Source organism: Spermophilus citellus (assembly GCF_964194105.1).
Source record: "Spermophilus citellus genome assembly, chromosome: 4".
Taxonomy (NCBI): domain Eukaryota; kingdom Metazoa; phylum Chordata; class Mammalia; order Rodentia; family Sciuridae; genus Spermophilus; species Spermophilus citellus.
In genome coordinates, this window is record NC_138185.1 from 144,787,080 (window position 1) to 144,804,130 (window position 17,051).

The window sequence follows — 17,051 nt, forward strand, 5'->3', positions numbered from 1 at the left end:
CTTCCTTTCAAACCCTGGTTTCTTTTATTCAGGGACAACCAGGTGCAGTTGCTCAACACCCTCCTTAGGACATCCACATCTCTTCTTCCCCTTGGAAAGAGCTGTCCTCTGCATGGGTGGGGAAACCTGCCTGATTGATTGATTTTGAATCAGAAGTTGTTTAACAGCCTCTCAGATGTAGCACTAAGATTAATGGCCACACGGGGAGGTTGGGGAATCTCTTTCACTAGAAAGCATTTTTCACAGTAAGTGTAACGTAACTTTGTCCTGTGATTTGTATGAGGTTTGCGTTTGGAGGCAGAAGGACAGCTGAGTTCTAAAGCTTCCTGTGACCCTGGCACCCATGATATTGCAGCTTAGTTACTGAAAGGTCCTTCTACTCTAACACTTCTGTATTTATAGAGCTCCCATAAAAGATTCTCGTTAAGTATGACCATCTCTTTTCTGTATGCTCTTGTAATACCACACACCTTTCCTTTAGAGAACTTAGCATAATTGCAATTTTGCATTTATTCCTGTGAATATTTTGTTATAAGGCTGGGGCTGTCTGCATTCATCATTGAATTCATAACATCCAGCTCAGTGCCTGACATGTAGTTCATGTACTCAAAACATATTTGTTAATGAATGAATGAATGACTTGATGTTTCTATTCACACTGTTCAATAGAGTATGCCTGAGCCACATGTAGCTACCAAACACCTGAAAGGTAGCTAGGCTGGATTGAGATGTGCTCTAAATGTAAATTACATACTGAATTTTGAACACCTAGTAAGAAAAAAAAATAATATATCTCAACAATTTCTTACATTGATTACTTGTTAAGATGATAATATTTTACACATGAAATATATATATTGTCAATATTTCACCTGTTTCTTGCTTTTCTAATGTGACTGCTAGAAATTTTGAAATTACAAACACAGTGCAATTTGCAGCTGGCGTTACATTTCTGGTGGATACTGGTCAAGATTCTGCAATCCTTTCTGTTAGAAGGAGTGCTGCCCTTCAGTAACATTATGGTCACTTGAATTTTAGACAAACAGAAACATGGCTACCACACATAAAATTGCTTCTCTCAGAAAGTATGTTCTAAATACGAACACCTGTGTAGAAATAGATCCAGGGAGCACAAGCTATTGACAACCTGGGGACTGTGTGTGTACCATTTAATAGAGAGAAGAGCACCAGATCACACATCACCAAGTGGCTATCTTTGTCTTGCCTGATATGGGTTGCCCGGGCCATGTTTCAAAGAGTGTTTATTTCTGTTTTCCAGTGCAGTGCCAGCTGTCAAAACTTAAATTATATTCTTTCTTATGTTGTCGCCTAGATACGGGATGACAATAAAAGACAACACCCCTGCCTTGTGGAGTTTTCAAAGCTCCCCGAAACTGAGAAGAATTATAACCTGCAGATGTCAACTGAAACCTTAAAGTGAGTGTTTAATTGAATTGAAGTTGGACTAAAGAGTGACTGGATGATTTAATGCATTATAACTAAACTGCAAAGGTATGTCTCTCTTGCCGGAAAACACGACATATCCTGATAAATTAGCAGGCGTGGTGATTATTCATGCGACAAAAGGATTTAGCATAGTGAATAGCCAATCCACCATTATTATTTAGTGTGTGTACTTCTTCAGAGACAATTTTTTTATTTGCTAGGAATGGGGAAAATGTGTAGGAGGCAGAGAAAAAGAAGAGAAACAAGCAAAGGACAAAGTGCCTTCTGTAGTTCAAAATAATAAGATAAAGCATATCTAAAAACAAATGTGAGGGCTGGGGTTGTGGCTGAGTGGTAGAGCATTTGCCTCACACATATGAGGCACTGGGTTCAATCCTCAGCACCACATAAAAATGAATAAATAAATGAAATAAAGATGTTTGTTCATCTATAACTAAAAAAAAATGGGGAAATGTGGCTTGATTCATTAAAATTCAATTTTAAAACAACTCTCAGCTTCATCCTGGGGATCCCATCCAGGGTCCTAAATAAAACTGTCACTATTATAGTCCAAGTTTATGCTTATTGCCTATTCTGAGTTTTTTCCTCCTCTGTTCCCTAGCTGTCCGTGCAGAACATTCTGATATCATTTTGTTGATAGAACAGTGCTCGGTGAGGTGCTTTGTCTCCAAGCTCACACATGTGATACCTTCAATTGCATTGATGCTTCTCGAGGGAGCAGCTGTGTACACCATGGTGTCAGGCACAACTCGTGGCTCTACACATACACAACAAATATTTGCTGACCTGTGGGTCTGATATGAGAATCCTATCTGTTCTGTGGAATTAGAAGCCAGCAATAATTCAAAGTGAAATTACAAATGGGAGAATGACTCACAGAGAAGCAATTAGCAGGCTTCTCTTTTGTTGTTCTGGTTATCATCTGCATCAAAAGTTGGCCAATGGTGGCCCATGGGACGGACAGACCAGCTATCCCTATTTCTGTAAATAAAATTTTATTGTAACAAAGACGAGCTCATTGGTTTACATATCATCTAGGGCTCCTTTTTCTCTGTAATGGCAGAGTCCAATAGTTACAACAGAGATGAGTGGGTCCCCAGAGCCTGAAACAGTTACTATCTGTTCCTTCCAGGAAATGTTTGCCAACCCCTGATCTAAATGGATGATTAGTATCCATTTCTATCAGCTAAGATACATGTTAGGGTTCTCGCTTTATCTTGGAATTCACTCTTGTCTTCTTCCTCTGTTACCTCAGAACCCTGCTGGCCCTGGGGTGCCACATTGCTCATGTTAACCCAGCTGCTGAAGATGATCTGAAGAAGGTCAAACTGCCCAAAAAGTAGGTGATTTTTCAGTGGCTTCAGACTGAATTTTTAGGCTGGGGCTGGGGTGCCTGTGTCTGAAGGCAGATGACAGTCCAGGTACTTGCTAGCACCAGCTCAGGATGTTCCTGGTTACTGGTTACTTAGAAGGCACCGAGACCCTCAAGCAGAAGCTTCTGAGCAAGAAGTCTCTCAAGGTCTCCCCTCTTGCTCTTTCTTCAGATCTAATGGTTTGTTTTGAGCTATGAAGTTTGACGACCTCAGATGGTGGTACTATGTTTGGTCTGTAAGAGTGGCAGTTGGCAAAGGAGCTCGAAAATGGTTGATAGTCACAGCAGAGAGTCACTCCTCTGGCACTGGGCCAGCTTTGTAAGTCCTTTGTGGAAAAGTAAGGCTCTGCCAAGATTTCTTTGGACCCCTAGATCTGTATGTGTCCCACTGTCCCTCACACCCCCAACATTTAGAGTCACACTATCTCACATTCAGACACTTGCTCACTTGCTCATTGGCTGCCTCACTCCCTGCTCCCATGTGTGCCAGCTCTGGGGCCACACGTATTCACACACAGGTGTCATTGTTAATCTGGTGCCAAGGTAGTGCCAGCTTTACAAAAATGCTTATCTTCCCCATCTTTCCTCCTAAACTCCCAAGCTGCCAGGCTCTACACACACACACACACACACACACACACACACACACACACACACACACAACTCCTGTGGCCAAGGAGAGCACATCTGAGAGATGGCAGCTGGAAGGTCAGGCTACTAGCCCCGGTTGCTGGGGTTGGTGCTTATCCATGCATGCTGACCCTGCCCAAGAGCAGCAGGCCTGCTGAGGAGGTGGACTCTGGAAGCTGTTGCCACCTCAAGAAATTTTAGTGTTTTGTGCTTACAATAGACCCTGGATCTCATGCTGCTCTGTTTCCTGGAAAAAATGGCCCTGGTCTATCACATTTGGCTTCTGGCCCCTGTCAGTGACTCTGAGGTCATGGGCATCTCTTAACTTGCATTCTCACATGGCTATGATTAACTTCTCTCTTGAGATACACTCCAGAGTGCCCTGGCCTTACTCCACTCACACACTGTATCTACCTCAACCTCTGAACTCTCTTACATCTTCACCTTAGCCATGAGATTACAGACATTTGAGACTGGGACTCTAGATCTGGACAGCTAACTGCTAAGGTCACTTCAAACTCACAGATTCTCTGCTGCCATGATTTTTTTTTTCCCCAGAAGTAAAGGTTTAACTTTCCATAAGTGAATGACCATTTTATGCTGATTTATGAGAAAACATTTGACTCGAGGTCTTGTCCTTGCCAATCTGATTTAACTTTTTATGTTTTCAAAGTAGGATGAAAAAGCTGGCATAATATTGCAGCATGATGAACGTGCCTATCATTTTGTGAGGCACATAGAGTTTTGTTAAAAATAAAGAGTAGAGGGGCTGGGGATGTGGCTCAAGTGGTAGCGCACTCGCCTGGCATGCGTGCGGCCCGGGTTCGATCCTCAGCACCACATACAAACAAAGATGTTGTGTCCACCGAAAACTAAAAAATATTTTTAAAAATCCTCCCCCTCCCTCCCTCCCTCCCTCTCTCTCTCTCTCTCTCTCTCTCTCTCTCTCTCTCTCTCTCTCTCTCTCAAAAAAAAAAAAAAAAAAGTAGATTTGCACAGACCCTCTATTTTTTCCAGCAGTCTTCTCTGAAATCTATGCCATACATTGGTTAGAGTAACAATAGATTAAGGGCTTTATCTGTGAAATTGAAATAGAACTGAGTTGTCCGTCAGCCACAGAAGGGAACTTCTGACTGTGGCTTCATTTACCCAAGTTTGTTAACTATGTGCTCTTGATCTAAAGTCTAGAATGGGAGAACCATAAAGATATGTTCAAAATATATCTATTTTTGCACCTACTTGTAGCTACATGATGTCCAATGGCTACAAGCCAGCCCCTTTGGATTTGTCTGATGTGAAGCTGTTGCCGCCTCAAGAAATTTTAGTGGACAAACTTGCAGAAAATGCACACAATGTTTGGGCAAAAGACAGAATAAAACAAGGATGGACCTATGGCATTCAACAGGTGAGAAATGCTGGAAGAGCTAGGAAATATGATCATCCATCAAAGTGCCATTTTGCTCTGGAGAGTGATAGATGGGAAGATGGAGATTGTCCTTGCACTGTCTCTTTGACATCCAGTGTACTGGATGGAATTTGTGATGGTCACATTGATATTGACTTCAGGCATAATTCCAATTTTGTAGGAATGGATAGGTTTGCCTCCTCCCCCCACCTTTTTTCTTTTTCTTTTCCCCAGAGATTCACTCATCTGTATTGCCCTGCACATGTATCCACTAGCTGCACTTTCTCTTTTTTATGTCTCTTGCATTGTGGAAAGTTGAGCTTTCATTTCACTCCCCAAAACCAAGACTAGGAGCAAAATAACACCATAGATCAGCAGGATTTCTGGGATGGTTCCAACGATGAGGGTGAAAAGGGGAACCTAGCCCAGAAAGGGGGCAAACCAGCATGACCAAAAACCTGTGAGTCCTTATCTCAGTCCTTTGAACCGAGAATTCCTGGGCAGAGTTCCTGTCTTGAGAAGGAGCTTAATATCCAGGTCACAGCAGGGAATCGGGTAGTTTAAAGCCATGGTTCAGTCCCAAGCCATCTGACACACCTTTTTCCTTAAAATGCTTCCTAATCACCAGTAGTAGGTTAGGATAAGGGAAGTTTGGGGGTGACTGTGTGCACATGAGCCTCCAAACTCACAAATAATTGGGAGTAAAGAAAAGTGCAGCCATGAAAACCATAAAGGGTGGGAGAATAAGTTCAAAGAGTGTGTCATGTGGGTTAGTACAGATGACTTGTTCTGCAGTCATCCCTACTGTCTTCTGAGTACCTCCTGAGGAACTGAGGACTCTATATCAGGTGTGTACTCTTGCAATGAGATGGACCCACTCTGGCTCTGCCACCTGTTCTGATGTTCCTTTACCAGGCCTTGTTAAAAGGCTCTTGTGAGGAGGCCATCACAATCCATGGTGGCATGAATTTCTGGAGGGGAATAGTTATGCAAATCCTTTCTGCCTCACTTGGGACTGGAGGTTTCTAACCAATTTTGTGATACTTCATTTTATTTGCAGGCTGGCACTACTAAAATGTGTTATTTAATGCTAGCTTTGAGCATTAGTAAAATTTTTCCATTTATACTCATTTAATCCTGAAGAGATGTGGCAAATATGTACATTGCTAAATATCAAGGCACATGGGGAAGAGCTAATAGACTGGTACAAGCCAGCCAGGCAGCCAGAAATGTGTGAGTGGGACGAGTTATTTGTAAAGTTGACATGTATTTTCTTGGCACTTCTTTCCTGCGACTTCACATAGGATTTGAAGAACAAAAGAAATCCCCGTCTGGTGCCTTATGCGTTACTGGATGAGCGCACCAAGAAGTCCAACAGGGACAGCCTTCGGGAAGCTGTTCGGACGTTCATTGGTTATGGGTATAACATTGAGCCATCAGACCAAGAGCTAGGTAATGAGCTCAGATTATTTATTCTGAGCAAATTTTGCTAAATAGGTCCTCTTCTGGGAAAGTGCTAATTTTAAATGTGTCTTACTTGTACTATTAGGAATGGCATTTTTTTTTTAATGGTGTATTTTCTTAAGGGGAGCAGTGGACCGTGTTTAATGTAAAGCATCATCACATCGATGTTTCCATGATAAGCCTTTCTGTGACCCAACTCCATGGGAAATACATCATCTTCTAGGGAAGCTAAGATTTTCAGAACACCAGGTCACAGAACCATGTCACCTTCTCTCTTGTTCTTTAAAGATACATCAGCTTACTTTTAGAACAAATAATCACATCTCCAAGAGTTGAATTCTAGTGATGATTAAAATCACCAGCTTATAATTGATGAACATGATGTTATTATTGTCCTTTACCCCAAGTGGTACCATAGGCCCCAGGGGCAGAATTGGAAGTGGTTTGCAGGATGGCTTTGGAATCGATCCTGGATCCAAATCTTTCACTCACTTGAATGAATGATTAACCCTCTCTGAGCCTCAATATTTATTTTTTGTCTTTAACATAAAGACAGTGTCACGTTCAGAACTATGATGAGGACAGAGAGATGGCCTCTAATAGATCTGCTACATAATTATCACTCAGTAAAATGGGGTCTTGTTATGAGATGATGGTGACGATTGTTGTGCTATAAACAGGATGTGACAGTGCACAGTGGGAACTCTGTGGCCATCTTGGTTGTCATCCAGTTCTTTTGAGGAATGCTACTTACTTATTAAAGACTATCTACTCTTTCCCTCTCACACCTTCTACTCGCTGTTCTCACAATAGCTGATCCAGCTGTGGAGAAAGTCAGCATAGACAAGATCCGATTTTTCCGAGTGGAGCGGTCGTATGCAGTGAGGTCTGGAAAATGGTATTTTGAGTTTGAAGTGGTGACCGGAGGAGACATGCGAGTTGGCTGGGCAAGGCCAGGCTGTCGGCCTGACATTGAACTGGGGGTTGATGACCAAGCCTTCGTGTTTGAAGGCAGCAGGGTGAGTCAGTATAGTATCCACAAATCCTCAATACAAGCTTTTCTTCTCCACACCTTTCCCTGGAGGCTGGAAATACTGAGTGTCTGGATCTTAGGTCTCCAAGTGAGAGGCCCCCACCACTGGCTAATGAGCACTGAATGAGCATGGCCTAGTGATTGTTTCTTTGCTCTCTTCTGGCAAAGGTGAGGGCTATGCCCCAAATCGTTTTTATAATCACTTTCATATCTATTTTTTCACCCAAGCCATCGGCTCCACTCCACTTGTTGAACACTATGTAACTGTGAGGCTGGAAATGTTACCAGTTTTCCCTGGATACTGTCATAGATAACTAGGAATTAGGAGACTCAGGCCACCTTTTCTGATGAGTCTATGTGTCTCAGTTTCATTTGATTGTAATACAGACCACTTCTCTCTGAGTTATCTATGTAGAGAGGTGTGATCTCATGGGATCATGTACCATGAACAGTTAGGAGACACTACTGTGTCCTTTCTCCAGTGGTGGGAGCTTCTAGGACCTCCATTTCGCTAAGCCCTGGGGTCTTGTTTTTCAGGGCCAACGTTGGCATCAAGGGAGTGGGTATTTCGGGCGAACCTGGCAGCCAGGGGATGTAGTTGGATGTATGATTAACCTGGATGATGCCTCCATGATCTTCACACTGAACGGGGAGCTGCTGATCACCAACAAAGGCTCTGAACTTGCCTTTGCTGACTACGAGATTGAGAATGGTAAGTCTACTTCCCTCCCCCATCCCAACTCCATGGGGTTGAAGGAAAACCCAGGGCTGAGGGGGCCTTTTACCTCCTTATTTGGAGTACATTCCCTTTGTATGTTTGAAACTCTAATGGTAAAGACTACTCCTTATGCTTTCATTTTAAAAGAATCATGACAAATAATCATGATAGATAATATATAAATTCTAAACTTCCATATAGATCTCCTTCTACTTCCTTCCACCTTGGCACTCAGGGAGTCCCAGGTTTTCCAGTATTACAAAGGAAATGCTCTTTGTATACAGATTAATGTTCTTGGCAGGAGAGAAAAATCAGGGAATTAAAGAATTATTCTTTTATTCTGATTTGAATTATCAGTCTGCATGTTTGTGTAATTGAACTTGATGCTTTGAGAACCATTGAAACACGAAAGTTAGACTTAGCTGTTCCCTTGAATGAAATAGAATTTATTTTGAAATTCAAACATGCTGTGAAGCCAAAGCAGAGTTGTACTTATTAATGGCCATGAATAGACCACAATCAGCACAGTGCTTCCAGCTAGACAAAGGAGTAGTTAGAGCTTGTTATTTCCTGTCTACATCACTGTGTTCCGTACGCAAGATTGCTGGCACATGGGGAAAGAAGCGTTGGTCTGCAAGTCCGTGGACTTGCTCCTCCCAAGCTGTGTGGCTCCCAGGGAATCTCCGCTTGAAGCCTGGGTTTTACTTTCTACATCTATACTAGGGAGTAAAAGAATAGATGAAATAAATTCCAGTTTTCTTCCCAGATATGAAATTCTGTGACAGTGACTTAATGCCTGCTGTGTGCAGGCCCCAGGGCTCAGTGCTGTGCCACCTTCTGCCTCTTGCTTACAGATGAGGAGGAGGCTTCTCTGAAACAGGTGACCTGGGTTCACACCTTGCCTCTGCCCCCAACTCCTCCACACTCCTCCCGAACCCCCAACATCCTAGTTGACTTTTTAAAACCTCTTTGGGATTCATTTCCCCCTCTGTAAATGATTAGGACTGCTTGTAGCTCTCAATGTCTGAGACATTACAAAAGAAGCAGTCCCCACCTAGAAAGCAAGAGAGCACAAATATGAAACCATGTACATGTAATGTAAATGTTCTTTATTTGCAGAACGTATTAAGTTTTGTAAGTGACTTTCACACTTTTTGCAGAGACCCATTATTGCAATGTGCATATCCAATTATACCTTTTAAGAGCTCTAAAGATATTTGAGGGAATAGAAAGGTGGAAATTCAATATATTTTCCTAGAGAAACAAGATGACTAACACCTGATGGGGTCGTGTTTTAATGCCTTCCGAAGGGATTTAAAAATCAGAAGTTTTAAAGAAAACATTCTATTTTGGGAGACAGGTGGGGAAACATTGCTGGCAGGAGTGTCTTGTGTGCTGGTTCAGAGGTAAAGGAGAGGGAGGGCTGTAGGTGGCCATCAGAGCAGTGTAGAAGAGCCATTGCACCAGTGCAATGCTACCTCCTGGAGGCCAGGAGGAAAATGAAAAACTGAAATGTTGGAGTTCATCCCCAACAAAAGAAGCTCCCTGGGATAGAAAGAATCAAGGACCTTTCCCTGGCTTTACCATTGAATGAACTAGAAGACATAACTTGTCTGTTAGTCTTTGGGTCAACTGTTAGGAGGAGATAAGAATTTTCTGTGCTGTGCCAAGTGATGAGAACTTTGTAAAGTCCAAGTGTGGCTCATGTCAGACCAGAATCAAAAAAATCCATCCTCACAAGAAGATGGGATGTGTATGCTCTAAAGCAAACGAAAATGCAAGTAGTAGCAGTATTAGGAGGCTTGTTTTCTGGTTGTAGACCAAATAAGATGAAAATATGAAAAGGTGATTAATAATGCAAACTTCAAATTATAAATAGCAAGTGACTACTACAGAATGAAAGTTCTGTGTGAATGATCTTTGAATTGAAAGTTGAATAAAGAGTGTGCCTTCTGTAGAAGCATATTCCAATCAGGATGCCATGAGACTAATGATGTGGCATTGGGGAACTTCAGCAGAGGATAGGACAGTAGGAAAATGGAATATTTCTGTATGGAATTCACAGATGGTAGAGCTGGACAGGTAGATGAGGTGTAGGTTACAGTCTAAATACGAAGACTTGGACCTCCCCTCCAAGAAACTATTGTCTCATCTGGGCTAAACACCCTTGGATTTCACCCTCTGGGAAACAGGGAGCTGATACAGGGTTTGAGCAGAGAAATGCTATAAAGGAAGAGATATTTCAGGGTAGCTCTGCTTTCTGCAATCATCTGTGTTATAATGAAAAAGAGATGCCTCATAGGCCCTTTGTGGATGGGGATAAGATTTGACCTTCAGAATAACAAAGTCTATTATTAGGAAGCTATTTTATAATAGAATTGTACTGTAATATGTTCATGCATTATACTGTAGCATTGTATCACACTTTAATAACACAGTGACAAGATAATTGGAAGGCTCTTTCAGTTATATGATAGCTCAGGAGTTGGCAGAGGGACAACTGAAAGGAAGATGACATGCTATTCTTTGATAACAACAGCCCAGAGGCCTGGAATAACCATAGCATCTCTGTTCTCTGCAGAATATGGAAAGAGGCAGCATTTCTTGCCTTGAGTTGTTAGGAAAACCATCTGTTGGAAATAAACATATTATGCACTGTGGCCCCCATATATGCTTGCTCTATGTGCTTACGTTCTGGTTGCTAGCACATCAGCCTTGATTCAAGCCATTACCCCCGTGGGAAGTCATGAGCCCTTTGGGGGAAGGACTAGGAGTCCACATTACAGTTTATGGCATTTATTTATAAGTTGTCCTCTTCGTTCTCTTGTACATCATGGATAATATGCTCTTATCTGCCTCATTAGAATTCTTCTAATCATTGCCCCATCCCAGTCCCTGTCCAGGACCATCACAGTAATGTATTGTCATGTAAAGGTATGTGGAAGCTTAGAAGCCTCCAAGGTGTCAGCCTTCTGTTTTCCTCCATTTAAAGGAGAGAAAGATACAGTCCTTCGAATTCTGCCAGACCTTAGAATGTTGACATCTAGAAGAAGCTTCAGTATGGTCCCCTGAGGGCCATCCTCATCCTGCTGCAGCTTCCATGTCTGCAGGGGCAACCTCCTGGGCTCCTCCTGTCCATTGGCCTATTTGGGTTTAACAGATGCCTCAGATCTGTGGACAGCTCTTTGGGAAGCAGAAAATGAAACAAGTTTGTAGGAAGTGTCACTGCCATCTGCACGCACACGCTGGTGCCAAGGGGCTCTGCCATGCTTTCTCCAAATAGGGACTGTACTTCAGGAAGTGACTATGGCGGGGGAGCATGATGCTTCCTGTGTTTTGTACAAGGGGTGTGACCATCGCTGGATTGCCCCTGAACTCCTTCTTCTCCAGGCTTAGGAGGAAATGCAAAGGGATGAGCAAAACATGTAATGCTGGCGTGAGACTCGGAAACACCCATAAGTGGTCTGGGGCCACCACTCTCCAGGATCTCAGCTTTACCCCTACTGGTAGTGATTCTTCCCCATGTCTTTCTTCAGTGGAAAGGGAATTGAAAATGGATCCAACATTTGGGTTTTCTGGAGAACGGGTTTCTTTCCAAGCTCCCAAATTATAAAAAGTTGACGAACCTGCTATGTCTCTTCCTAATTACAAAACTAGGGTGAGGCCTAAATACCACATTTATCAGAACTTGGCATCCTCTATGAAACATAAATGCATGTGTTCTTGCTGTTTCTTTCCTGGAACAATACCTCTGTATTTATCTTGGCTCAAGATGATGCCATTTGGAAGATTCTCCTCAAACCTCTTCAAAAGTATCAGCATAATCACATCTATTAGCCTACATAGAGGAAGGGGGATTTCTTTACCCCTTTTATATTTCTTTTATGTCTCCATTCTCATTTGAGGCTGTGGGTCAATTGAGTTGTGCAAAATGCAAATCCTTGTTTATGACAGTGTTCATAATTTAATGCCATATGACCTTGCCAAATGGGTCCTTTTATTCAGATTCACTTCAGAGAGTCAGTGGCCACCTGTATGCAGGTAGCCCTTTTCCTCTGCTGGGCTGGGGTGCTCTGTGGTTATGGGTCTGCAGCTAACTAATCTAGAAGCAAACTGGTCAACTACATGACACAGGAAAATGATTTGCGAAGGGAAGTGAGAGTTAGTCACAAAGCAAGTTGGAGTAGGTAAGAATTCAAAAACGGGCATCCTGGATTCAGTCCCTCTTATTTCCTCTGGATTCCTGCTAAAGCAGCTTTGTTCACACACTGGTTCTATAGTTTTCCAGATAACAAATAGGTGAGGGAATTGTTCAACTTTCTAAACCCTTATGTTAAATCATAATAATGAGTGCTGACATTAAGAAAGTGTTTGATAAGTACCAGTTGTGATTTAGTACATCACTGCTGCCCACCCCCATCTACCTACCATGCAGAGTTATAAAGTTACATGAAGCTTTAATACCTCAGGTAAAGAGGTTCTAGAAATGGAACCTCTTACCAAGTGAAGGGAGCTGTTGCAAGTATCCAGTTGTCACATCTTCCTCAGGGAAAAATTGTAGCAGTGTTCTGAATTTCTCTTTTCTGACTCCTTGGGTTTAGCTTCTCTTCTGCTTCACAAAGCTTCCCCAGCTGTGCCCACTTAGCCCCCAGGAGGTCTCTAACACTTGCCTTCCATTGCTCTCCCATCCCTGGCCTCTGTTGGCCCTGCTTTCTCCCCTGCAGAGAGGACTTCTGCCTACAGGGAAAGCGCTTCACTGTGTAATGAGTGCAGCCCTTTGCCCTAGGACACAACTGCTGTTTAAATCTGGTGCATTTGTCCCCTACAACATTCTCTTCCTCTCCTGCATGTTGACTGGCTGCTGGCCTGTGACTCAAAGGCCAGCAAGATCACATTCCATTTTGTCACTCACCCTTCTTGTGACCTTGGTCCGGTCTGTTGGCTCCTCAAGTCATTCATTTTTTTATCCTCAGTAAAGTGTTATCCCTTCTGCTGATACTTAATAGTAATGAGTTGAAGTTCCTTAGAGAAAAGACTTTGGGCAATATTAACTTTCCCTCTTACATTGTCAGTAGGTCCAAGACTGGGAAGTTATTTGTATGTCCCAAGGGAGAACCCCTGTTGCTGTTTCCCATGCAGGCCTTACACCTGATGTGCACTAATCCTGCTACTCAAGCTCATGAAGAAGTAGAGAGATTTTCTTAAGACATCCTATTCACTGATCACATCAATGCCTCTGAGATAAAACTACTATAGTAGTTAGTTTTACCCTCCCCCCCCCCCGCTTAGCAGAACTGTCATAATCCATTCTTGTTCCCATTTCTGAAAGCTCCTTAGGATTGAAAGAGTTATTTTCTTCTTCCTTTACCTCTGTCACAGCACATGGCAGAGCCCTCTGTCCCAGTGGGGACCCAAGAAAGTTAGCTGAAAAACCAACTTAAACCATTTTAAATAAACAAGTAACAAAAGTTACTTGTTTATTGTAAAAAAAAAAAAAAAATGTAGGAAGGAGATAGTTTAATCTACCATAGCCCCTAGCAAAGAGCTACCAGAAGCACACTAGTGCTCAGGGTGTCAGGAATGGATATTTGTTCAATTGCCCAGTCTACCTACTGTCCTGGGTCCTAAATGGGTTTATAGTTTCTTTCTAAAACAAATCTACTAGTATGTAAGAGACTTAATTTTCACTTGTACGACTTATTTACACAGAAACTTCATGCCATAGTTAATAGTATATAAGTACTTGTTCCTGGAGGAGTGCATTTTGGCATTGAGTCTTTGAAGGAAAATTCTGTTGATTGTGACCTTAGTTCGTCTGTTGGCTCCTCAAGTCATTCATTTTTTATCCTCAGTAAAGTGTTATCCCCTCTGCTGATGCTTTATAGTAATGAGTTGAAGTTCCTTAGAGAAAAGACTTTTGGCTTTTCTACAATCTACAAAAAATTATAGATTAAAGGCCCCCTAAATTGGCCTTTAAATTTCCCCTGAAAGAGCACACTACCCTAGGAGCAGTGCCTCTTATTTTGGGGGGTGGGGTGGGCTTCAACCCTTGCTTTAGTCAGCCACCTCAGAGCTGTCCCCTCCCTTCTAAGCACTTGCCACAGCCTCAGCTGGCCGCCAGCTGCCCGCCTCCCACATCCTCCCAAATCCAAGATAATTAGAGCTTTCCCTGCTTTGCTGATTTGTTGGTCCACAATTATGATTTATAAATAACCCACAAAGAAGAATGCCAAACAACTTGAACTTCTGTTTGGGTCTATTCTGAATAGTAATTTCAAATATGATCAGGATATAGAAGTGAGCTCAGAGAGATGAACGTAGCTGTAGGAAGGACGAGAGAAGTTTTCTCTGGCTCTTGCGCGAAACTCTTGCTCTCCTGCTTAGGTGAGGAGGACAGCAGCAGGCTGGGAGGAGGGGAGTAGGTAGACAGCAAAATTTTAATTCCAGCATTTAAAATTTCGTAGCACCATGCTCTCAGAACATGAGGGACCATTGGACCTCTCATCTCACTAAGGATGACACTGAAGCCCAGAAAAGTTAGGGGATTTGCTCCAACTCATTCTTTCTTAAAAAATAAATTTTATTGTATATTTTTAAGGTATACAGCAATGTCCTGAGACATGTAAAAGGTTCTATAATTTTAAAAACTAGCATGCATTATCTCTCAGTTAGTCATGTCTTTTGTTTTGTTTTCTGCTCAATATATCATTCTTTTGGAGGGGTGGGGAAAGGGAGGTACCAGGGATTCAATTCAGAGGCACTGTGCCACATCCCCAGCCCTATTTTGTATTTTATTTAGAGACAGGGTCTTACTGAGTTGCTTAGCACCTTGCCATTGCTGAAGCTGACTTTGAACTCATGACCCTCCTGCCTCAGCCTCCGCCTCCCAAACAGCTGAGATTACAGGTGTGCATCACCATGCACAGCCAATATGTCATTCTTTAGGTTTGTTGTTTTGCTGTTGATAGCATTTAAAATTTTCAAGGGCCTATGGTCAATTGTAAATAAGTCATACATAAAGAATTTTACTTGTTCTTTTTACGAGTTTTTCTTTTCCAGTTCATTTTGATTTGCATCTTAAGAATAATCTTGGCTGGGATTGTGGCTCAGTGGTAGTGCACTTGCCTAGCATATGTGAGGCACTGGGTTCGATCCTTAGCACCATATATAAATAAATGAATAAAGGTATTTTGTCCATCAATAACTAAAAAAAATTTTTTTTAAAAAAGAATAATCTTGGCTAAATGATGGTTTTTATCAAATCAGTTTGAAACAAACTCACTGTACTTTCTCACACACCAAAGGCAGAGGTCATCTCTAGGTGGCCTCTTGTTGACAATATGTGCCAGGAAGAAAGGTAAAGGCTAGCATCCCATCTTTCCTATTGGGACTCAAAGGTCGGGTGTCCTCAGGCTTCCTGGGACAGGCCTGTGAGCTGGAGCAGGACTCTCTCCATTCCGCAGGCTTCGTGCCCATCTGCTCTCTGGGGCTGTCTCAGATCGGCCGCATGAATCTCGGGATGGATGCCAGTACCTTCAAGTTTTATACCATGTGTGGCCTCCAAGAGGGCTTTGAGCCTTTTGCTGTCAACATGAACCGAGATGTTGCAATGTGGTTTAGCAAGCGCCTCCCAACGTTTGTCAATGTACCAAAGGATCATCCACACATTGAGGTAACATTACGCATCATGGGTGGCCCCGGCAAGGCAGGTTGGCCAAGGCACTAAGCTCCCCTAATGCTCCTGTCAAAGACAGATGCTTACCTAAGTCCATGCCCTGGCTGCCTACCAGCCACCTCCTGCTGGCTCTCACTGCCACAGGCTGCTTACCACAGCTGCAGGCTCCTTAATTGGGACAGCTTAGTGACATCTTAAAAAAAGCAATGGCCTATCCATTCAGATTGGTCCCCAAGTCTTGAGGCCATTTGGTCTCTGTAGACATTCCTATACTGTTATTGCCATAGTAACACGGTACCCACAGACCTTTCATAGTGTTTTCTTCTGAAGTGCAATATTTGCTCTCAAGATTACATCCTGAACAGGCAGGTTCTTGTATGCTTATTGTAAGGAGCTTAAGTTGGGTCCTGGTTCTATATTTACTGACAGCTATTTTGCCCCTGCCCCCTGTTTTTCCTGTGGTGAGTACGGGGAGAAAAGTGCTGATGAAAAGCTGAACAGATCACTTCGTTGCAGCATCCCTTGGGGCACATTCAGTGTCTTGCTTCAGCCTGACTCCGGGTGCCCTTAACTCACCCTCCAGTCTGAATTCAACAAGCACCAGCTCTTAACCCCCACTGCCGCTCCCAGTCTTAAATCAAGACTTTTCTCTATTTCCTCCCAGGCTATCACTTTAAAAAGTTGACTCTTAACTTTGGGAATTCATGAACCCCTTTGACAAACTGATAGAATCTAGATGCCCTCCACTTAGGAAAAAAAACACAAAGTGCACACTCACAGCCCCCATAAGAACACAAGAGAACATAAGAATGTTCTCTAGTGATCAGGAGAGATCAGATTATAAGAAAGTTATTATTACTCTAAGTCTCAGTTCACTTCCTCTGACTAACCTCCTTCTCTACACAGACACAGTTTTGATCTTTGCTCTCCAACTCACTGCCTGCAGTGCTTGTGCGCCAGAATCTGGAAATGCCTCAGGTTTCAAGCAGGCTATGGGAGCCTCAGTTCTCAGGTGGCAGCAACTGTGGCAGAAATGGGAGCCCAGCTAAGGAGGGGAGGGTATCCTCCATGGGAACTGAATGTCTCGTCTTAAGCTTCAGGCTTTCTGCATCCTCTCCCTTAGATGTTCTCATGCCGAGTGACAAGGGAAATTTTCATTTTAGCCACTTGCCCCTGCCTTTGTGGATATCATTCTACATCATCTAGTTATTGCCCCCTTTTCTGCAATTTATTCTCTACCTTTGGCCTTAAGATGAACCCAGTGGTCATGTTTTTAAATCTCTAATT

At 42.7% G+C, this 17,051-nt stretch overlaps 1 protein-coding gene across 1 annotated transcript in view; it reads left to right on the plus strand.

The window, feature by feature from the left end:
• Positions 1-17,051, plus strand: part of RYR3 (ryanodine receptor 3) — a 518,939-nt gene that overhangs the window by 304,831 nt on the left and 197,057 nt on the right. The window contains exons 21-27 of the mRNA XM_081292880.1: positions 1,334-1,437; positions 2,723-2,806; positions 4,715-4,874; positions 6,179-6,326; positions 7,152-7,357; positions 7,909-8,083; positions 15,553-15,761. Of these exons, the coding sequence (XP_081149006.1) occupies positions 1,334-1,437; positions 2,723-2,806; positions 4,715-4,874; positions 6,179-6,326; positions 7,152-7,357; positions 7,909-8,083; positions 15,553-15,761 (1,086 nt within the window). The remainder of the gene's footprint in view (positions 1-1,333; positions 1,438-2,722; positions 2,807-4,714; positions 4,875-6,178; positions 6,327-7,151; positions 7,358-7,908; positions 8,084-15,552; positions 15,762-17,051) is intronic.